This window comes from Hyperolius riggenbachi, chromosome 9, assembly GCF_040937935.1.
Source record: "Hyperolius riggenbachi isolate aHypRig1 chromosome 9, aHypRig1.pri, whole genome shotgun sequence".
NCBI lineage: Eukaryota > Metazoa > Chordata > Amphibia > Anura > Hyperoliidae > Hyperolius > Hyperolius riggenbachi.
The window spans coordinates 192,789,165-192,813,557 of record NC_090654.1 but is presented as its reverse complement, the minus strand read 5'-3'; the positions used below and the strand labels follow the sequence as shown (position 1 = coordinate 192,813,557).

Here is a 24,393-nt window from a genome sequence, read left to right as displayed (position 1 = left end):
AGTCCCAAACCTCAAGTTAATAATGTCTTACTACCCAATTGGGTTTCTAACCATCTATATCTACTTTTACTGCAGACTGCCTGCCCTTGTATTTTGCAGTCCAGATTGTTGCCAAACTCACGCATTTTGTTTCCGGCATCGTTCAGAACAAAACTCAACCGTACGGAGGTATCTATAGGGATTAAGGACAAAAGCAGAATAGCAGGCTTTCATATCGTGAACTAATGTCTGATTAGTGCTGCAATCTGTTCATATAATGTATAGTCAGCTGTGATTTTCTCGCCGATTTGTGCCTTCCATTGAACTGAAAAGGTTTAACGAGAATAAATTACCCGGACCACGTCTGTAGGCTTTTAATGGCTCAACGAACCATTGTCTAATTCCTTTGTATGAAGAATTTGCTTCCAGTGAACGGGGCTGTGGAAAGCGTGATTAGAACATAATTTTATCCTGTGTTTTAAAGCCCTCAGATAGCTAACATTTGTCTGTAGTAACTCAATTTGTACTCCGACTAGGTGATTTCCATAAAAAATACATTATGCCCTTTGCAATTTTTGTAGACGGTACCTAAGAGAGCACAGCCACATCACTGCGACTAGAATTACATTTTCTGCTAAAGAACATTCCTTTCTAATCCCGTTAGGGAATTTCAGCAGCAGAGAAATAAATATCGAAAAAATGAAAATTATTTGTTCTTTTTCTTAAAAATCCAATACGTAAGTAAATAAGGACTGGTGACACTGGGATGGCAAAACGGGCCAAGGTAAAAATACATCTAATGTCGGAGCTGCGAATGGAACTCCGAAATCGAATTACTTGTTGTTCTGTTGCCCTCGAGGCTAGAAGTTTTGTCGTTAGTTGCTGCTTTTCGGTCAATATATTGATTGCAACGGCAGGTCTAACATTTATTTAATAAGGGTGTGAGTTTATTTCAGTGTTGTTTTATTCTTGTGGCGCGATACTGTGGTACATTTTTCTCAAGCTGTTCATTATGTTCGTATGAATGATTTGTACAAGGTAGGTGGTCTTGGACATTTCCAGATTGAAAAACCAACAAAGATACATTAAGAGGTCACTGTTCTGGCAACATGTTTTGGCATTTAATATAAGCAGTGTAGAAACTGTAAAACTAACAAGTACTTGGTATCTTTTCTGCCGAAATCCGAGTGAGGCATGTAATTGCCAGCAGCTTTGTGAAAGTTTAATTTCAATAACGCATGCCATTTTAAAATAAGTTGCTATGTGTGCCCCTACCTAAGAGAATGTCCATCATTTCCTGTTTTCATAGGATGTCTGTAAATTCCTCCTAAAAGGAACAGAGACTGCAATAAATACTTTTTTTGTTTCCATCAAGTCTCTACAGCTGTTACTCATTTTTTTTTTTCTCTGGAACCATAGCCACCATAAGAATTTTCTGGGTCCCAAACTAGGATAACTTTTTTTCTTTTTTGTCACCTAATTTCACTTGTATCCTCTTCTTTTATTTCTCTGTATTGGTGTCCTAATGTCATCACTGATTTATGGTGCCCACATATATGCTACAGCTTTGTAGCACACCCCTTGTAACGATTACTAAACAGGCAATCGGGAAATGACCAGTTTGCAGGAATATTGACAATGAGGCAAGATTGTTAGTGTGCAGTAGTATTTATTGCAATGCAATAAGGTGAAAAACATAAATGCAAACCACATGCAAACACTATATGTACAATGACTCTCCCATAAACCAGACAAAACAGTGTGAACACATACAAACAATCCCCTGACTATCTATCTATTTACAAGCAAATATACAGGATAATATATACAATGACGCAGTATCACAGGGAGAAGGCAAAGACAAGTGAAAATGGGGTATCAGGGTCAGCAATAGTACATCAGATACAAACAAGGCACAGAGGAATGAGTAGAAGCAAAGTCGGGACAATCAAGGTTCAGCAACAGGTAATCAGATTAGCAAGCAAGGTACAAGGATCAGGTAATCAGGAGTGTCCAGGAACTCAAACCTATAATGAACAATGTTCTGGCAATCAGGAAGAGGCAGTTCTTAGAGACTCTGTAACAAAATTTTCAGCCTTATTTATTCTATCCTATAAGTTCCTATGCCTGTTCTAATGTGGTCTGTCTTACTGCAGCCTTTCCTAGTTGCACAGTGGCTGTATTATCTCTGTTATATTATCTAATATTCTTTCCTCTGACAGCTTTGTCGGACTCAGGCCGGAATTTGCTGGATAGGATAGAAGCTATACACACCCTCTCCATGCTCCTGCAGGTTCTGTGTGAGTTACAGACTGAGCTTCTCTCAGCCTATCACACTCTAATTAGCAGCCATGTTTTTTGTTTGTAAACACTGCCTAAAACTGGCAATTACAAGCCAGGATTGCAGCAGGGAGTGGCAGAAACAGCACAGAGGGGCCCAGGAGAACATAATGAATAGAATGGTATGCGTTTTATTGTAAGAATTTTAGAGTACAGATTCTCTTTAAATAGGCCATGCAATCAGCAACAGGATGCAACTGGTGGTGAGCAGTTTCAATGAGAGCTCCCATGAAGCCACCCGGAGGCCAAACAGGGAACTTCAAGTCTTTGTGATGGCAGTAACAGGCCACCGACTGGTGGATGGTGTAGGTTCAGGATGATGCAAAGTCCTTAAAGGGAACCTTAACTGAACGGGGGGTAAAGAGTTTCACTTACCTGGGGCTATTACCAGCCCCCTGCAGCCCTGTGCCCTCGGAGCCGCTCTGGAATCCTCCGGTCCCCCGCTGTCAGTTTCGTTTTTGACGACTCACCAGTCGGCCGGCCGCCATGCGTATTATTGGCCGCATTCCCTGCTGCAATTAGCGCTGTTGCGGACCGCAACGCGTACAAAAATACGCATGCGGAATGCGGCAACGCATATTTTTGTACGTGTTGCGGTTCGCAACAGCGCTAATTGCAGTAGGGAATGCATCCAATAATACGCATGGCGGCTGGCCAACTGGTGAGTCGTCAAAAACGAAACTAATTGACAGTGGGGGACCAGAGGATTCCAGAGCGGCTCTGAGGGCACAGGACAGCTGCAGGGGGCTGGTAATAGCCCCAGGTAAGTGAAACTCTTTACCCCCCGTTCAGTTCAGGTGCCCTTTAAAGAGACTCTGAAGTCTCAAAAAAACATCTTTTTATTTAACAAATGTTTAATATGTTAGCCCTAACTAAACCGCCGCATTCCCGCCTCTGTACACTATCTAAATCCCCCCTAACTCGGCGGGGAGCAATCCGAGCAGCGCTTCAGTGAGAGGCAGAGCTATGAGCCGCAGCTCTGCCTCTCAGCGCGTCTGTCAGCCCGGATCGCCGCCTCTCCCCCGCCCCTCTGTCTTCCTTCACTTAAAGGGTGGGGGAGAGGCGGAGATGCGCGCTGACAGACGCGTGTAGAGGCAGAGCTACAGCTCGTAGCTCTGCCTCACACGGAAGCGCACAGGGCAGCAAAATCCATGACCAAGAAAGTCGTGGATTTTGCAGGTGAGAGGGAGGGCGAGTTAGGGGGGATTTAGATAGTTTACAGCGGCGGAAATGCGGCGGTTTAGTTAGGGTAAACATATTAAACACATTTGTTGTTTAATGAGATTTTTTTTTTTTGAGACTTCAGTGTCTCTTTAAAGGGGTTCTTCCGCGAATGATGAAAAAAATAAAAAGTGGTTTATGCATAAACTAAAAAACATTCTTCTAAAATAGTGCAAAAAGTTTTTTAAAAAAATGAATGCTTTCCTCACTACAACATGTAATATAAACAGTGACGACTGACGGATTGGGAGGCTAATCCATTTAATAGGGGTGTTTTTTTTTTACTTGCATTTCACAAACAGAAGTCCTGCCTACGTAGTTTTCAGTTAGGGATAACGGCGGATCTATGTATATGCTTCTTGTATTCACTCACAGAGAAAGGAGCCCCCTCCTCCTCCCTGCAGGAACAGCTAAGCGCAGATGCCGGTGTTCCGACGTTTTGAGTTCGTCATGTGTTTACAGTTGCCCAGCAACCAGACCCGGCCTCTGTGCAGAATAGTTTGTATCTTCTCCCAGCGAGTCAGTCCCCTTATCTTATCTCTGCCAGGAGAACTAAGAGTTCAATAAGGGGACACACTACAGCTGATAGCAGATGACTCGCTGGGAGAAGACACAAACTATTCTGCACAGATGCCGGGTCTGGTTGCTGGGCAACTATGTAAACACATGACGAAGTCACTGAATCGTTGCCGGCATCTGCGCTTAGCTGTTCCTGCAGGGAGGAGGAGGGGGCTCCTTTCTCTGTGAGTGAATACAAGAAGCATATACATAGGAGACCGTTATCCCTGTAACTGAAAACTCCTAACCGCAATGGATTACACAACTGAAAACTAGGTAGGCAGGACTTCTGTTTGTGAAATGCAAGTAAAAAAAAAACACCCCTATTAAATGGATTAGCCTCCCAATCCGTCATTTGTCACTGTTTATATTACATGTTGTATTGAGGAAAGCATTAATTTTTTTGAAAAACTTTTTGCACTATTTTAGAAGGATATTTAATAGTTTATGCATAAACCACTTTTTATTTTTTTCATCATTCGCGGAAGAACCCCTTTAAGAGCCCTCTGCTGGTGGAGCAATGAATGTCCAAGGCAGTCCAAGTTACTACCTCTATCAGGCGGCAGGAAATTTCAGGACACAGTTCGTGACACCCCTCCTTGTAGGGTGACCCAGCATTCCATTGCTTTACTTAAAGATGAAAAACTAACAAGTAACTTTTCTATATATCTTATCTAAAGGTTAGATAAGCTTTAACAGTTTATGATTATTTATTCCTGTGATACGAGAGCAGCCATGTTTTGTTTGTCACATTACACACAGGCAAGCTGCTGTGCATCTCCAGCCCTCAGCCTGTGAAAACTTCACTCCCCTCTACTACTCCCTCCTCCCTTTTTGCCTCTGAAATCTCTGGCTAGTAACCGCCTCCTCCTCCTGCTCAGACTGAGCTCCCATAAGCCCTTGCTACTAAGGCTGAGAGTGCCAAGGCACTGTGGAAAAGTTGTGTGCGAGGCTTGTTTAGTTTATAGGGAATTAGAGTATTAAAACAAAACAAAAAAAGTATTTGGCTTGAAGAATGCCCAATAAACTATATGACAGGAACACAATTATGCAAAGAGTAAAAGTTTTTATCTCGGATTCACTTTAATGCATTTCAAAAAACAATTGCATGGCCCTGTGCAGAACTGTTTTGGTTGTGTCCTCTCCCCTACAGCTCATGGGGACATTGGTTATGTCTGCAAAAAGAAAATATATTTGACTTTACAGGCAAAAAGAGGAGATTGGTGGCATGCAAAATGTGCAAAAGGGACTTGGTATTTAGGATAAATGCCTCATGTATTACTGGGTCAGGCACAAACACCACTTCTTCTCAGGCCATAGTGTCGTCATACTACCTCCTAAGGAAAAATACATTAGTAGCAGTAAAATTGCAATGATATGCAGATATCAATAACAGGCAGATATTGCCAATGACAAGTAAATTCCAATGCACACAATATCAATGACAGACATATATCATTAACATGCACATAATATTGACAGCAGACTTCTACCAATGAAATAGACTTAAAAACATTGTTGGAGGATATAATATAGCTTTACATGTGCTACCATAGCAGTGTGTGGGTTGCATCGAAAGTTAGGGTGTTGTCTCTAAAAGTGGAATATCAATGTAAAAGTGCAGAAGGATGTAGACAGATAATGTGGTGCTGCAGCATGTGGTCTGGGCCGGAGCATGGAGAATATACTGTATAATCTTAGGAACAGCAGAAAGAAAGGTACTCGCTGCTTGATTACAGTCCAGTACCATGTTCAGTGCACATTGCAGGATTCAAGTAGTCAGTTTGCAAGTCAATATCCCCTTAGGAAATCACTCATTAGACGTGGAAGGAGGGCAAGAAACATGCTAATCGATTAGTGTTAGAATTAATGTTCACAGTCTCCCATGGGCACCTTATGGCACATCCATTGCTGAACTTCCTAGCAGAGGAGCTTGGGGCATTTTAAAGAGGCTAACTGTATGACTGGCTGCACAGTGCCCAGCCATGGATCTACACTGTAGAGGAAAGATATCAGTTCATCTTCCTCAGCAGCCTCCCCTTTGTGGGTATCAATAAAATAAGAAAAGAAGCTTGGACGTGACTTATGCTCGGTTCACATCAAGCCAGAGTCAAAAAGGTCTGTTCAGAGTGGGGCAGATATTCAGTGTCTGCTCCGATTAATTTTTGGGTCCTTTTTCATGTCTGGAGCAGATGTGCTTCCACCATAGGATTCTATGTGAGACACATACACTGGAAAAATGCAGCAGGTCGCAACTTTGTGTTTGTGTTGTGGTTCAATTGAGTTATGAATGACAGTGTGAGGGAACCTATTAAGAGAATAGAAACCAATCGTTCATTGTTCGTTTTTGCGTGCTGCAGTGATCCTTGCAGTGTGAGCTGAGCTTTAGAGGTAACTCTCTGCTTAACCACAGCAAGAGAAAGAAAGATCCAGTCATTGCAAAATGCATGTGTCTTCTTGCGGAAGACCATTCCCCGAGGAATAGTGCTTTGAACAGTTCAAGATATGACCCTTTTTTATAGACAGGTGGAGCAGGTGCATCCTCATTGGTGGGAACATATAGCTGAAAGGCAGACTGCAGGTCCATCAGGTCTGAATACTGCCAAACCATGAGCAAAAGAGAGAAACTGATTTTAGAAAGCATTCAAAGAAAATTTTAAATACATTAAAGATGCACTTAAAGTTGATTTTAAGTAATTAAAATAACGTGGGGGACATTTTTGTTGAGTCCACCATTTTGGAGTTCCTCCTCTTTGTAGTTAAGTTTTTTTATTTTCTATATTTTCCCATTTAAGGCACCCTTCACATTTTGATCATTCTCCCAAGGCACTCTTGGCTTAGAATAAAAGTCGGCATGGCACATATGACAAGTGGTGGTACACAGTAACAGACTGTATATTATGATGCAACCCTGGGCCGCACTTTCTTACCTTACAAGTCTACTTGCATTTGTTGTGTATATATGTATGTTTGTCTGTAGTAGTGTGCAATTGCATTCTTATTATTCCCACTCAGTGTGTCTGAGCTTTTTGATGAGTCTGCCCCACCAGCCCAGTTACCCCACACAGTGTCCAAGCTTCCTCTCTGTGTCACCTGAGCTTTGTGCTCACCTTAGGTAGCTTTGCCTCGGGTCAGGTATAATTTAATAGTGTGCTCACATGGCTGTAAAGCCCACCCCCCGCCATTGTAGTGGCAGTGTCCTTTTGCATATAATGGGAATTTCTTCCCTGCGCTCTCACCCCCTTCTAATAGATAGCATGGAACTTCCTTTCCTTCACATGTGGTGTGATCAGCGTGAGTGCTCCTCCCCTCTGAGGAATATATCGCTCAGGAAGGATAAACACCACTATGGCTGGGCTACAGAAGGTATTTTTTTTTTTCACGATTGCAATGGGAACCTTGGCATGTACCATGGTGCAAACCAGTTTCAGAAACTGTTGGTCTAGTTCTAAATTCTGACTTTGTTTTTTCCTTTTTTGTCCTTATTGGAATTGTTTTTCTAGGACCATGAGTGATTTTTGACCTTTCTGTTTCTTACAGAGGCACGAGAAATTGTCTTGAAAGCACAAATCCTGGCTGGAGGCAGAGGAAAAGGAGTCTTTGACAGTGGCTTGAAAGGTGGAGTCCATTTAACGACTGAGTAAGTTTCAATCAAACATAACCTACTCTTTCCCCAAATGTGAGAACGTTAACAAAGAAGTGACAATTTTCGAGTCACCTTTTTCTCTGAGTGCTCTGAATCCCACGCCCCCTCTAAAAAGAAAAATAACCCATAAAATATTTATCTTAAACTCATCTTTGAGTCTCCTTTCTCCGTTTCTTCTTGATTCCAGTATTAGATGCTCTCAGCATTTCAAGAATAGCAAACTTTTATCCCTTCCTCCCTTTGATGCAAAAACAGTTGACTTTTATTCTGACCACGTACATAGAGTTTAATATATTTTTAAATTATCAGTTATCCTGTTCTTATAGTATTTGTCACTAGGACAGGAATTGTCCCCAACTGCTTCCTGTCTGTTTTTTCCTGTACCTTTGCCGGGGAAGGAATGTAAAGTTTGCCTTGGCAAATACCATTTCTAACATCACACATTTACAGCTTTGAGGTATGCAGATTAAATTGAGTCATTTCTGATCTTCATCAAGCTATAAAAATGTCTTTATTTATTAGACAAGCTACATTTTACCTTGCATATCTTTATTGGACAAACGATTAACACAGTCAGGGCTGCTGATGAGGTTTTTAGGTTTGCAGGGCAGTATAGTTTTAAAGGGAAGGCTTCTTGAGTCCAATATTTCAGATAAAGTGTAACTATACTCATCCTGCTTATTTGACTCGGTTAGCAAGAAAGCAGGTTATAAGAATAATTGCTTAAACATAAAGAGAAAAAAATGAACTTGCCTAATTACATACATTTTGAAGCTGTGGCTTCTGCCACAACCACTCCCATTCTGGAGTGCCAGTTGTTCTGAAGTCCTTTTTTAAGTCTACCCAAGTGACCATGTTCTTGCCCCATTACTCCATGTGCTGCTTAACCAACCCCTTGGATTGGTGCTAAGGGTGGAACAAAGGTGCCCATAGGCGGCCAGTCTCTATTATGCAATGCACTGTGATAGACTGGATGGGGGTCATAGATGACTCCTAAGCACTGGAGAGCTACTCCTCACTCATGTGGAGGTAAACTTTGTGAAAAACCAACTTGCTTTTACAAAAAATAAAATAAAAAATTAGTAAGACATTATCTTTCAAACAGTTACAGCTCATGGGATCTTAAAGGCACCTCTGAAGACTCCAGCATTCCACAGTTTAAATAAAACTTTTGGTTAAAGTTCACCTGTAGAAAAATAAAACTTTTTGATTGCTGCAGTTTGCTGCCTTCAGTGGCTTTCCCTTTATAACCAGTAGAAAAATGATCCGCACTCCAGCTTGTTGCTGACTTTCATTTTAGATTGATAAGGTATTGCACAGAGAATAGGTGCTAACGTGTTTCACTTTCCCTTGTCTAATAGTTTTTTTTCCCATGTACATCCATTAGTTTTTATTGAATTGCTGTTAAATTTGATATTTTTATTGAATTCTGTGTGGCCAGTTTGGTTGGTGTCCCTATTACAACCCAAAGCCTTGTACACGTTATATGGTTCTCTGTCAGACTCTGCATAGAATCCAGCAAGTGTACAGTGGCCTCTGATTCCCCCTGGCATGTTGGCAAGAGGTCTGCCTGCCGGATCGGCTTGGCCAAGCCTATGCTAGTCACCCCGCCCACCCACTCTATGCCACCATGCCTTAAGACAACTTTTGGGAGGGGGGGGGGGGGGCAGTTAGCTTGTCAATGTTTTTGGAACTTAGGTGGTAACTGGGGAAAAAACCCCATGTAAACACAAGAAGAAGATACAAACTCCTTGTTCCTCAGTGCTGCAAGAGCGTCATCCACTGTGCCACTCGGTAAATTCTATGGTTAGCTTATTTTCTGTCATTGTCTTTGCTTAAAATACCCCCTTTCCCATGAGAAATATTTTCCTTTTTCTCAAACAGGTCATCAGGGAGCAATGTTGGCTAATATTGTGGTAAAACCCCTCCCACAGTGTGATGTCAGCACCAGGGTGTTGCATTGCGGGTTAAGCCTTGTTGCATTGTGTGAAATAACAGCTGCTTCCAACTGCCAAAAATGTATCATCTCTTTCCACAGACATCACCTGCCAGCATTAAAGATGTTGCCATGTGATAAATGTCAGAATGTAAATCAAGGAGAGGAAAGATTTTATATTGGGCAAACATTGACTAAATTAGTTATAAATAACTTTTTTTCATTACATTATTTTCACTGGAGTTCCTCTTTAAATCCTCATCAAGCCACTTTTTTTTTTCTTTTTCTTTTAACAGTAGCCTTATCTTTACTGTACAGCAGTACAGTGAGATTTTTTTTCTTCCCCAGTCAAGCTATCAGATTTCCAAAAAACTACATTCCGCTGTAATGTGTCTGAATTCCTGATAAACACAGTTTTCTGCTTATACGTAACAAAAAAAATATTTATTTCCTAAAATGTGTAAACCCAATCTTTTTTTTGTAGACATGTATCTTATCCTTCCATTCCTCACAGATCTCAAACCATGCTTATGTAAAATAGCTTGTTTTTGATCATTTTTTATGTTCATATACAGGATCTTCTCAAAAAATTAGCATATTGTGATAAAGTTCATTATTTTCTGTAATGTACTGATAAACATTAGACTTTCATATATTTTAGATTCATTCCACACAACTGAAGTAGTTCAAGCCTTTTATTGTTTTAATATTGATGATTTTGGCATACAGCTCATGAAAACCCAAATTTCTTATCTCAAAACATTAGCATATTTCATCCGACCAATAAAAGAAAAGTGTTTTTAAAACAAAAAAAGTCAACCTTCAAATAATTATGTTCAGTTATGCACTCAATACTTGGTCGGAAATCCTTTTGCAGAAATGACTGCTTCAGTGTGGCGTGGCATGGAGGCAATCAGCCTGTGGCACTGCTCCGGTGTTATGGAGGCCCAGGATGCCTCGATAGTGGCCTTAAAGAGGAACTCCAGTGAAAATAATGTAGTAAAAAAAGTGCTTCATTTTTTACCATAATTATGTATAAATGATTTAGTCAGTGTTTGCTCATTGTAAAATCTTTCCTCTCCCCGAGTTACATTCTGACATTTATTACATGGTGACATTTTTACTGTGGGCAGGTTATGTAGCTGCTCCTAGCTGTTTTGGCTGTTAGAGACCACTGTAAACAGCTAATTCCTGTCTGTGAACATTGTTACATTGTGGCAGTTTGCCCAGAGTACTGTGGTACTCAGAGCTTCTTGTGGGAGGGGTTTCAGCACAAAATCAGTCATACAGCGCACCCTGATGGTCTGTTTGTGAAAAGCATTATTTTTCTCAAGTAAAAGGGGGGTATCAGCTACTGATTGGGATAAAGTTCAATTCTAGGTTGGAGTTTCTCTTTAAGCTCATCCAGAGTGTTGGGTCTTGCGTCTCTCAACTTTCTCTTCACAATATCCCACAGATTCTCTATGGGGTACAGGTCAGGAGAGTTGGCAGACCAATTGAGCACAGTAATACCATGGTCAGTAAACCATTTACCAGTGGTTTTGGCACTATGATCAGGTGCCAGGTTGTGCTGAAAAATGAAATCTTCATCTCCACAAAGCTTTTCAGCAGATGGAAGCATGAAGTGCTCCAAAATCTCCTGATAGCTAGCTGCATTGACCCTGCCCTTGATAAAACACAGTGGACCAACACCAGCAGCTGACATGGCACCCCAGAGACCATCACTGACTGTGGGTACTTGACACTGGACTTCAGGCATTTTGGCATTTCCCTCTCCCCAGTCTTCCTCCAGACTCTGGCACCTTGATTTCCGAATGACATGTAAAAGTTGCTTTCATCCGGAAAAAGTACTTTGGAACACTGAGCAACAGTCCAGTGCTGCTTCTCTGTAGCCCAGGTCAGGCGCTTCTGCCGCTGTTTCTGGTTCAAAAGTGGGTTCATGCTTCCATCTGCTGAAAAGCTTTATAGAGATGATTTCATTTTTCAGCATGACCTGGCACCTGCTCACAGTGCCAAAACCACTAGTAAATGGTTTACTGACCATGGTATTACTGTGCTCAATTGGCCTGCCAACTCTCCTGACCTGAACCCCATAGAGAATCTGTGGGAAATTGTGAAGAGAAAGTTGAGAGACGCAAGACCCAACACTCTGGATGAGCTTAAGGCCGCTATCGAAGCATCCTGGGCCTCCATAACACCTGAGCAGTGCCACAGGCTGATTGCCTCCATGCCACGCCGCATTGAAGCCGTCATTTCTGCAAAAGGATTCCCAACCAAGTATTGAGTGCATAACTGAACATAATTATTTGAAGGTTGACTTTTTTTGTTTGTTTTAAAAACACTTTTCTTTTATTGATCGGATGAAATATGCTAATTTTTTGAGATAGGAAATTTGGGTTTTCATGAGCTGTATGCCAAAATCATCAATATTAAAACAATAAAAGGCTTGAACTACTTCAGTTGTGTGTATTTGAATCTAAAATATATGAAAGTCTAATGTTTATCAGTGATACTAGATATAGTAGAAGGAGACACTCCACAGGCAAGAACTTGCGTTCAATTTTATTACATGTCGATGTACACTACATGTTTCGGGCTCTGCCCTTCATCACCTGATGAAGGGCGGAGCCCGAAACATGTAGTGTACATCGACATGTAATAAAATTGAATGCAAGTTCTTGCCTGTGGAGTGCCTCCTTCTACTATATCTAGTATCACTGTGTGGAGCAGGGGTGGTGTACCTGCTTGGAGGTGTAGCACCGGCACCAGCTCTCCTGATCTAGGATTGAGCCAACAGAGCTAAGTTCAGTCAAGCATACTAATGTTTATCAGTACATTACAGAAAATAATGAACTTTATCACAATATGCTAATTTTTTGAGAAGATCCTGTACATATGTATGTGTGTTTATGTTTAATTTCTCTTGCAGTCCCAACAAGGTGGAAGCTCTTACAAAGCAGATGATTGGCTACAATCTGACCACAAAGCAAACAGCTGAAGGTGGTGTTAAAGTTCACAGGGTGAGTTCCGATATAGCCTGGTTAATAGCCTAGCTTTGTTACCCATGTGATTATATCAAACAAATCATCCTTAGAATAAAGATCAGTAATATAAAGGGGGCCATACACTGGTCGATTTACCATCAGATCGACCAACAGATAGATCCCTCTCTGATCGAATCTGATCAGAGAGGGATCGTATGGCTGCCTTTACTGCAAACAGATTGTGAATCGATTTCAGCATGAAACCGATCACAATCTGTGGAGCTGCCGCCACCGCCCGCCTGCCCACATACATTACCTGATCCGGCCGGCGCATGTCCCCCGGTCTCCGCTGTCGTCTTCTCCGCGCTCGGCTCCAGCTTCACTGAACTTTCTGTCCAGGGAAGTTTAAACAGTAGAGGTCGCTCTACTGTTTAAACTTCCTGTCCGGGCAGAATGAAGTGAAGCCTGCGAAACCCAGCGAAGAAGGAGCAGCGGTGACAGCGGGGGTACACGCCGGCCGGATCAGGTTATATATTGCCGCAAGCGGTGGGCGTCGGACATTCGAACGCCGCTATCGATGCACTCCCGACCCGCCGGCGATCGAGCAAAATCTCGACGGACGGATCGACGGGAACGATCGATTTTGGACGGAAATCGATCGTTCTGTCAGCAGTTGCGCAACGATTTCACAGCAGATTCGATCACAGTGATCGAATCTGCTGTATATCGGCGGGAAAATTGTTAGGTGTATGGGCCCCTTTACAGAGACCTATTAACTGTTCTCCTTTCTTTCTAAATCCTAGAAGTTTCAGTCCAATAGGGTTGAAGCAAGCAAGGGTCGCCACAATAGGCTAACAAGGCAGCCTATTGAGGGAGCGGTGTATTCCTGTGCCTCCAGACATCAACCAGTATATCCATAGTCCCCAACCGTCCCGTTTTCGTCGGGATTCTCCCGATTTTGGGGAGCTCTCCCGCTATCCCGGTATGAGCCCCCCAGTCCCGGGCGGCTGTCAGTATTGACAGCCGCCCATAACAGGAGGGGAGCAGCGCAGTGGAGGGAAAGCTGTGGGCAGCGGCGGAGAAGGGGGCCATCTCCCCCCCTTCCCTCGCCTTAGGGTGCTCTGCCTCCCTCGCTGTCCTCTCCAAAACTAAGTGTGGCGGCGTTTGGCACTTGGCAGTGGGCTGGACTTACCTTCCGTGTCGCTCCAAGCACCGGCCGGAAGTTCTGGTTCTGCAGCCGCTGCTCTGGTCTGGATCAAACCAGAGTAGTGGCAAATCATCCCGCGCCGGCGACGAGACCAGACGGGACAGAGACACGGAAGGTAAGTTCCGCCCCTCTGCCAGCCACCGCACTTAGTTCCGGAGGGGACAGCGAGGGAGGGAGAGCACCCTAAGGTTAGGGAAAGGGGGGGAGATTGCCCCCCTTCTCCACCGCTGCCCACGGCTCTTCCTCTTTGCACTGCTCCTCTCCTGGGGGGGGGGGAACGACCCCTGGCTACCTATTCTGGGCACATATACACCTGCCTACATATACTGGCTACATATACACCTGCCTACATATACTGGCTACATATACACCTGCTTACATATACTGGCTACATATACACCTGCCTATATACTGGGACATATACACCCTGGCTACATATACTGGGCACATAGCCCCCTGGCTACCTATACTGGGCACATAGCCCCCTGGCTACCTATACTGGGCACATAGCCCCCTGGCTACATATACTGGGCACATAGCCCCCTAGCTACATATACTGGGCACATAGCCCCCTAGCTACATATACTGGGCACATAGCCCCCTAGCTACATATACTGGGCACATAGCCCCCGGGCTACATATACTGGGCACATAGCCCCCTGCCTACATATACTGGGCACATAGCCCCCTGGCTACATATACTGGGCACATATGCCCCCTGGCTACATATACTGGGCACATATGCCCCCTGGCTACATATACTGGGCACATATGCCCCCTGGCTACATATACTGGGCACATATGCCCCCTGGCTACATATACTGGGCACATATGCCCCCTGGCTACATATACTGGGCACATAGCCCCCTGGCTACATATACTGGGCACATAGCCCCCTGGCTACATATACTGGGCACATAGCCCCCTGGCTACATATACTGGGCACATAGCCCCCTGGCTACATATACTGGGCACATAGCCCCCTGGCTACATATACTGGGCACATATACCCCTGGCTACATATACTGGGCACATAGCCCCCTGGCTACATATACTGGGCACATAGCCCCCTGGCTACATATACTGGGCACATAGCCCCCTGGCTACATATACTGGGCACATAGCCCCCTGGCTACATATACTGGGCACATAGCCCCCTGGCTACATATACTGGGCACATAGCCCCCTGGCTACATATACTGGGCACATAGCCCCCTGGCTACATATACTGGGCACATAGCCCCCTGGCTACATATACTGGGCACATATACCCCTGGCTACATATACTGGGCACATATACCTCTGGCTACGTATACTGGGCACATATACCCCTGACTACGTATACTAGGCACATATATCCCTGGCTACATATACTGGGGACAACTGGCTGTTTGTCATTATGTGCATTTACTGGTGAAAAGCTGTCTCTTATTATGTGCATTTGGTGGTGAAAAGCTGTATCTTATTATGTGCATTTAGTGTTGAAAAGCTGTATCTTATTATGTGCATTTAGTGTTGAAAAGCTGTCTCTTATTATGTGCATTTACTGGTGAAAAGCTGTCACTTATTATGTGAATTTACTGGTGAAAAGCTGTCTCTTATTATGTGCATTTAATGGTGAAAAGCTGTCTCTCATTATGTGCATTTACTGGTGAAAAGCGGTCTCTTATTATGTGCATTTACTGGTGAAAAGCTGTCTCTTATTATGTGCATTTACTGGTGAAAAGCTGTCTCTTATTATATGCATTTACTGGTGAAAAGCTGTCTCTCATTATGTGCGTTTACTGGGGAAACACTGTCTGTCATTATGTGCATTTACTTCATATTTTTTTATGTAACTACATTAGCTGGTATAACTACATCACAGTTAGCCCCACCCACGGGCAGGGTATATGAGGGATATATTTATTAAAAAATATAAGGGCATCAATATAAAAAAAAAATCTTCAAAAACCGTTATGGTAGGCGTGACTTGGGGGTGTGTTTATGGGTGTGGCCTGTGTCCCGATTTTCTAACTTTAAAATGTTGGGAGGTATGGTATATCCCACATAGACAGAAAACAGATTCTGGGGGGAAAAAAACCCTCTTACTAAAATGCTATGCAAAATAAGTTTCCCTTCTTGAAACAGAAAGTATTTGCAGTTATTCAGGTTCATGTTTAGTCTATGGTAGCCTCTTACACACTCTCAGGAGTTCTGGGTCACCATGAGCTTGCTGGGCACTCTAACTCTGGGTGTTTCAAGTTTTACCCCATAGAGCCACATTAATCCTTGCCATGCAGTAATGAGGATCAACCATTCCAAAATTGTATGCCTATTGGGTTATTGTGGCTCTGTATATTTAACAAGCTGACACATTATTGCATTCCAGCGAATCTGGAGGTGTGTTTAGCTTACAGGGACAACAATGGGTGATTTGCATATTCAGCAGTGATGCACTGGGAGACATCTCGGAGCTCACTCCAACCTAAATAATTGCAATACGTTCTGTTTTAAGAAGCCAAACTTTTGTTTTCCATAGCATTTTTGGTCCATTGTGTAGCCTCTTACACACTCTTATGAGTTCTGGTTCACTAAGAGCTTGCTGGGTACTCTGTAACTTTAGCATTTATGCCAACCTATTCTTAAAAGCTTCTAGCATCTGCCTAAAACTTGAAATACGGTACCTTGCTAGCATTACCGATAATTTTGACATAAAGGTACATTTTTTTCTAATTACTTTTTTCATTATAACCTTTGCTTCGGTTTCTCAGACTTGTGATGAGCTTGTTTAAAAGATTAAAAAAGTACCTTATAAATTCCTTTGCTTCTTTACATAAAAGCACCAATTAATAAGACCTGCTACACATCCCTTTTTTTGGTGGTATATTTAGTATAAAGCTTCAGCTACTGATATCACTCTTGATCTGCTCTTATGAAGTTTTTTTTTTTTTTTTTTTGCAGGAAAGTAAAATGCAGCCTGATGACTGCCAAACAGTTCACTGTTACCCCTTTAGCTGTGCGCAGAGTACTTCAGTGAATTCCAAGACCCAGGCAATTATTGAGCCTGTCTCTTGGCTTTTGGCAGGCATCCATGTTCCTGCTACTGTAGGAAACACTTTTCTTTAAATGGGGAAAACAGGAGGTGTCAAGTGATGGCAAAACTGGCCTCATTATCCTTTGTGTTTAACTGTACCTCTGTGTCTTAATATAGAACATAGAACGGGGCTTCATTAGGATAAAATTAGCATGTAACAGAGGAGAAGTGCTTAGATCTTTGGATCTCAGTAAGCCAGGCCTGGTTCCTTGTAGCTCTTAAAAAAATATGACAGGAAGATGCCCCACTTTTTTGTCACAGGGAACTAGATAAATTGATGTAGTGAGAGTCATTCCTCCAAACCCAACTGAAGGACAAATATATATCGTAAAAAAGCCTAATTCTAGGCACTGGTCCAAATATTTCATGCGATAGCGCTCAGTAAGTGGCATGTCCACATGTTCCTTTTACATTGTGCGCGCTTGGGCAGAGTCCTCTCCTTATCCTGTGTTTCAGTGTAGGCGTTCACTATGCAGTGTTTACTTGCCTTAGTAATCGATCGGTGTTCCCCTGATTGATTTTATAATAAAAAAAAAGGGTGGCATTTCCCTTTTTGAATAGCAAAAGTACCATAAATCTAAAGAAACAAAAAAAAACAAACACATTTCAAATTGTACTTTGAAACTTCAAAGTACAATAGTCTCATCTGAAAGCAGAAGAAATGTGCAAGTTTTACTTGTATTTACGCCTGTAAGGTGTTACTTGTGTACAGTGGGTGAAGCCAAAGAAATCATTCATGTATTCCTAGTAAACCATACCTACATCCATAACTGCTTCTTGGTATCACATCTATTCCTTTACGATGTAAAGTTAGCTTGGTCTTTACCAATGTGTGTTTTGAGAAATGTTCCTATGCATTGATTATAAATAATATGGTAGTTACATATGTACATGGATCAGCAAGATGCTCAAGATTGTACATTAAATATGCAGGTTCTACTTCATAGGTGTGCATTATTGCATAGCTTCGTCATACGTTATATGTTCACAGTGATAATTTGTATACAGGTCTGCAGCAACCACAGGGGGCAACCTATCCGGCAAGTCTGGCTGGCTGAGCTGCTGTTCTGAGCATCTCCTATCTGTGGAAGTAGCTGTTGTCATTTAAGCCACAGACACCTGTCAGGTTTAAGCCTACTCTGAGAATTTGGATGAAAGAAATCTCATTGGTAACATCGGTTGACATCATTCTTTAAAGGAGACCGGAACTGAGAGCGGATTTCCTTTTAAACACTTTAAAGTTTACCTGATAGGTTTAAAACAGAAGCATTTATACTTACTTGGGGCTTCCTCCAGTCCCATACAAGTCGTGGGCTTCCTCGCCGAACATGCACCCCTATCATGCTTTAGTGGCTGTTGAAGAATGCTTTCAGCTACGGGAACGCTACATGCGTGCATGGCCGCGCATGCGCAATGGAGCGTGACTGGCCAATTTGCCAGAGCTGACTACAGGATATCTGAGCGGTCAGGGAGCTCATGGCCTGCATAAGGCTTGTGGAGGCCCAGGTAAGTATAAATGCTTCTGTTTTAATCCTTTCAGGTTTCCTTTATGCTTAGTGCATTTTCACATAAATGTTAAAGGTGAACTCCAGGAGGTAATATTGTTAGCTTTGGATAGAGTTCCTATCAAAGCCAAAGTTCCAATCCATTTTCACATTGTTCATAACAAATTAAATGTATCTCTAGACTTATGCTGCGTTTTAGTGTAGTAAAATTGTTTTGAACGCTTACCTTCACTTCCTGCCAGATGTGGTCACATGATTATGCTTACAGGACGCTGCCAACTCTGTTACACATTGGGAGAGAACTTTACCATATGTTAACATTGGAATTTCCACTCCGTCTGCATCTGAATTAACAGCTTCCTGTAGGCATGTTCATGTGACCACAGGCCTGGAAAAATGAGGCCTTTTAGCTCCAAAACATGATTACTTTTGCTGTGCTACATACTATATTTATACTAGTGTGGTTAACAAAGATCTTCATTCTTTCTACAGGTTATGGTTGCAGAAGCCTTAGATATCTCCAGAGAAACCTATTTAGCTATCCTTATGGACCGGGCATGTAATGGGCCTGTTTTGGTTGGAAGTCCTCAGGGTGGAATGGACATTGAAGAGGTGGCTGAGAAAACCCCTGAGCTTATTTTTAAGGTAGGCTACACATGTAACATAGATGGTGTACATACAGCATTGAATTCTAGGAACAGAGGGCTTGGTTACCTTCCATTGCAGGTAATCTAAGTAAGCATGTTATTTTATAATGGGAAATGAGTGAAGACACTCTCCCTCTCAGATTTCTTGTTGCCAGCAAGGACTGCCAGACACTTATATCGCGGTTTTCTCCTGGCGGACTCCAAAGTGCCAGAGCTGCAGCCACTAGGACGTGCTCTATAGGCAGTAGCAGTGTTTAGGGAGACTTGCCTAAGGTCTCCTGCTAAATAGATGCTGGCTTACTGAACCGGCAGAGCCGAGATTCGAACCCTGGTCTCCGGTGTCAGAGGCAAAGCCCTTAACCATTACACTATCCAGCCTTTACTCCCTATGCTTTGCAAAATGAAGGCCTCTGTGTTATGCCCAAGTACTGGGACTGTGCATAAAGTCTCCCAAGGCTGAGTAGGGACATGCGACATTGGGTTAAGACTGTGGTGGAAATTGGGGCATAGGGACTGAAAAGAAGGCAGAAGATCCACCAGGCCTTAACTATGTTTTCTAAACTCTGTTCTATTCTACTTTACTCTGCTTTCCTTATTTAGTGGAAAAGGTAAGTGAAAATAATTATTTCACTTTGAAGTAAACCTGAACTCTGGCTTAAAAGTAAGATAAGGTGACCAGTGGGTGAATCAGAAGGCACCATAGAATTTTAACTGCTGCTTTCATTTACCTTATGAGTTTACCTTATCAGTTACTGCTCTTTTCTGCTGAACCACTTCCTGGTGAAGTGTGTCTGACTCGGCCTGCTTGTGATGCTCGGCTAATTACCATTTATGAGTGTGCGGACACAGGAGGCATGCAGATGTACTCATTGCAAAAGGCACAGCCTTCCAAAATTTGTATAAAAGAGTTTGGGTGTATCGATAGTTACATGGGACAGAATTTTTAGGTACCGGAAGTGACGGTGGCAGCCAGCAACTTGTGCTATCTGCTGTTTTGACCATTGGTCACCTCATTTTTCAAGTTACCTTAAAGCCTACGGATGTTGCAGCACTGCTTTTTCTTGCTTATCTTTAAATTTTTCGGCTGCTTTCCATCAGATCACATCCAGTGTACAGACAAGCCCCCTTACATATTTTTCTTGGAATGAAATGTAACAATTAATATTTTTCAAAGCCAAAACAAAGGCCTCTCCCTAAAGCCTATTTTGTAATAACACTGCTGGGTCACAGACCCAGCACGGCAATAAGATTCCAGAGCCTGTCAGAAGAATTAGCAATTTAATGTTTGTCAGAGCCATCTGCCCGGTAATTAGAAGTGAAAAGCTGTGTCAGATTGTCTTGTCGCTATGCCACCGTCTTGTTGTGGAAGGACTTCCTTCAAAGCCTGGTGACATAATTATAATGTACCCTTTGGGCACCTGTTTCAATTCCAAAATCCTGGCACTGAGGTGCATATTAATTTTTCATTGATAGCTGACAAATATTTTTTTTTCCTTTTGCATAATGAAATTTGGCTAGCATAACTGTTCTTCCCTTTTTCTTTCTTTAAGGAGGAAATAGACATATTTGAAGGGTTAAAGGACAGCCAGGCATTGAGGATGGCGGACAACCTTGGATTCAAAGGTCCTCTTCAGCAGCAGGTGAGGAAAGTGATAGAAAATGTAAACATGTCAGCTGACTGATCTAGGTGCATTCCAGAAATAATTCCTCCAGGATCCCAGTGTTCTCCCCAGGACTAATTAGGTGGGCGGCCCGTCCGGCTGTTTTGAGGCCCCGCCCGGGTGCTATCAAAGGCCCGCCTGCATTTTCACACAGTAGTTGTCCTGCTCTGCCATGTGGCAAATATCCGTGCTTACAGAGTGGATCTTCTTCTGCTTAGCTGCCGCTAGTTTCCGTAGCGCTGCCTGCCTTAGCCATGTGCCGAATATCCGCGCTTACAGAGCGGATCTCCTTCTACATAGCTGCCGCTCGTTCCCGTAGCGCTGCCTGCCTTAGCCGTGCACCAAATATCCGCGCTTACAGAGTGGATCTCCTTCTACATAGCTGCCGCTTGTTCCCGGGCAGTCAGTCAGACCTCTAGATCGGCGGCAGCCCGCAGGGATAGGAGAGAGGGGAGCGATGTGTGGTACTGCGCCATAGACTTGAAATACAGGAAGTTACATCACTTGTCACGTTCTGTATGTGAAGTCTATGGCGCAGTACCACACATCGCTCCCCTCTCTCCTATCCCTGCGGGCTGCCGCCGATCTAGAGGTCTGACTGACTGCCTGGGAACGAGCGGCAGCTATGTAGAAGGAGATCCGCTCTGTGAGCGCGGATATTTGGTGCACGGCTAAGGCAGGCAGCGCTACGGAAACTAGCGGCAGCTAACCAGAAGATCATCCGCCCTGTAAGAGCCCCCCTGCCAAGAGGACATTTGGCAGACGACAAAGGGGGGCAAGCAGCGCTGCAGGAACTAGGGAGCACATCCTCCAGTACTTCTCCTCTGTCCGTATATCGGCCTGGCCAGTGCTCCCCTGGGCTGCAGCAAGTGTCCAGAATCAGTGGGCTGGGAAGCGGGTCACCAGTTCCAGCATCCCCACTGAATAACTTCACCCACAACATCCTGGGGTGCATGGAGCCCGGCAAACGGCAGTAAGGAGTGCTTGTGGTCGGGGGGGGGGGAGGTGATACTACATGAAGAAGGGGAGGGGGAGGTGCTAGAGTGCATAGTGTATGAAATGTGTTTTAAGAGTGCAATAACCTGTTATAAGGAAATAGGACCCAGTATTATTTGAGATGTCAGGGGTGTATAGGGCATGATAGGGGGTGCAGAGGTGCATGGGATGTGATAGGGGGTGCAGGGATGTCCTATGCTGTAAGCATTCCCACCGTTGCGCCCCACCCGGCTACTTTTTCATGCCACCCGGCTAGAAAAAACTCCTGGGGAGAACACTGGATCCTGCTGGCAGAACTATTCCATTTGCCATTAGATTATTTTGATGCAGTGCTGGGGGCTCAGTTGAGAAGTATTGCTAGTTTTGAGAGTTAGGGATGTACGAAAAGATTAGTCAAAGGCAGATCAGTATTAGTATATGTTACTTTACTGTTATTGGGCTGCTAAGACAGTCGCACCTTCATACATGGGCTGCTCGATAGAGGGTTTCCTTATATGAGCGCTTCCACAATTAAATCATCCTGAATATATTGCACCTTCTATTACTGTGCTCCCTAGTTGTAGTTCTTCCCCCATTATAGTGCCCTTATCATGGTCCTTCACCCAACAAAATGCCTCCACAACTGTACTAATCACCAACATCATACCCCTCCCTAAATTACAATTTCACCATTATTACATGCCATGTATCATGACATTCTCTATTAAAATGCCACTGGTATACTTTCTTCCCTCTTATAGTCTTTTAAAGGGCCTCCATTATGGTTTATCAGCTCCAAAATCCTTTTCTTTTATGCAAAAATAATTGAGGAAATTCACATGTAGCATATGCAAACATTCTATTAGAAAACATTTGATAATAGAAGAAACAAAAGAAGATTCAAGGGGAAATGTTTTTTTGCACAAAGACCAATTGAGCGAGGTTCCAAAAGGACCCAGACCACCAGGTCCAACTTTATACAGATATCGGTATATGCAATGATGAACAGTAAGGACAATAATGGTACCATCCACCCCTGAATCCACTCCTTACTAAGGCCATGAGATGGATAAGGGAACCATCGTTCGGCAGAGATCCCTGATCCATCTGGCCATGGGTAACATATAAACCCGACTATAAATTTAGGACTGACTCACAGTGTAAAAGTGTGTGTGTGGGGGGGGGGGATATAGTTCGACTTATAGCAGAGTCAGACCTAAATTTCCTAACTTATAGTGGGGGACGGGTGTCCCTTTCTCCTAATTACTCTATACTGCACTGCCCCCTTTCTAGCTCTCCCTCCCTCCTCCTCCTTCTAATAAGTATAAAAAGTTTCCCTACAAACCTCCCCTCCCTTCCCAGCCACCATGGTGCCCGCCTCTCTCTTCCCAGGTGGCCGCTTCTCTCCCCGTGTGTTCAGTGCATGCAGTGTACCAGAGCTGACATACGTTACCTAATCCACCTCTGCGCGCCGTGTCCTTTGATCTCCTCTTCGTTCATGCCAGCGAGCATACTATAGCGTTTCTCCCGCTTCCAGTACCATGTGACATTGGGAGTCATATAGTACTGGAAGATGGAGAGATACTATAGTATGCTCGCTGGCGTGAGAGAGGAGGAGATCAAAGGACACGGCGCGCAGAGGTGGATTAGGTAACGTATGTCAGCTCTGGTACACTGCATGCACTGAATACTGGGAGAGAAGCGGACACCATGGCGGCTGGGGAGGGGAGGTTTGTAGGGAAAACTGCCCGTAGTTCAACATGTATCTGCATATGTGAGATGCTGTAAGCCAGCATGGGACGAGAGAACTAGGGTGCATAAAGAGATTGCCAGCAGAATGCTGGGTTATATTGGGAGGCTGCATGTACCGTAACTTTTAGGTAGGGGGTAAAGGTGATGTGTGGAAAAAATGTCCATGAATGGTTGTTTTTAAAAAGCCTTCTAAAATGGAACTTCCTTCTCTAGTCTCATTTCAAAATGGCAGCCCTCACATTATTATGTGCTATAACATCAAAATTCAGCAGTCAGTAATTGTGTATTTTTTTCTGGTCCCATTACAGTAATGTGCTTGAGCATCACAGTGCAGAACAAAATGAGTTGAACAGTGAAAAGCTGAAGCAGCACCTGGGGACCAGGAGGGGTTAATGGCTGCAGTACTTTATGCACTACAGCCATTAACCTTTCCTGTTCCCCAAGTGCAGACGTTACTTCTCCTGGACCCCAAGTGCAGTCCAGTCCAGTAACCCCTCCTAGTCCCCACTTGCAGCCATCAACTTTCCTAGGCTGACTTATACTTGAGACTTTGAAACATACCAGCTTAAGGGGATCGAATTTTGGGGTTGACTTGTATTCGAGTATATACGGTACTTGGCTTTAATGCTAGCACTCAGCTGCTGTATACACCAAACAGATCAAACAACGGCGCTGTATAGTATCTTAATGAAGCAGCCTTGTTAGGTGGTCCATCCACAGTCAAGGTCTGTTATCTCGTGTCAAGAGTGCATTTAAAGCACAGAACATCAATAACGTAAGTGTTATTGCACCCAACAAGTCAAGCTTAAACACTGGAAATCAGAGAGCAGTTGGATGATAAATTCCAAGGGACAGGTGCATCTGCCACTGAGATTCTCTCTCCCCCAATCTCTGCTCCTGCTCTTC

General features: G+C 43.5%; 1 protein-coding gene across 1 annotated transcript in view; it reads left to right on the top strand.

The window, feature by feature from the left end:
• The window catches only part of SUCLG2 (succinate-CoA ligase GDP-forming subunit beta), a 317,157-nt gene that overhangs the window by 71,280 nt on the left and 221,484 nt on the right, over window positions 1-24,393 (top strand). Inside the window, exons 3-6 of the mRNA XM_068253828.1 lie at window positions 7,639-7,738; window positions 12,610-12,700; window positions 18,945-19,097; window positions 20,650-20,739. Coding sequence (XP_068109929.1) covers window positions 7,639-7,738; window positions 12,610-12,700; window positions 18,945-19,097; window positions 20,650-20,739 — 434 coding nt within the window. The remainder of the gene's footprint in view (window positions 1-7,638; window positions 7,739-12,609; window positions 12,701-18,944; window positions 19,098-20,649; window positions 20,740-24,393) is intronic.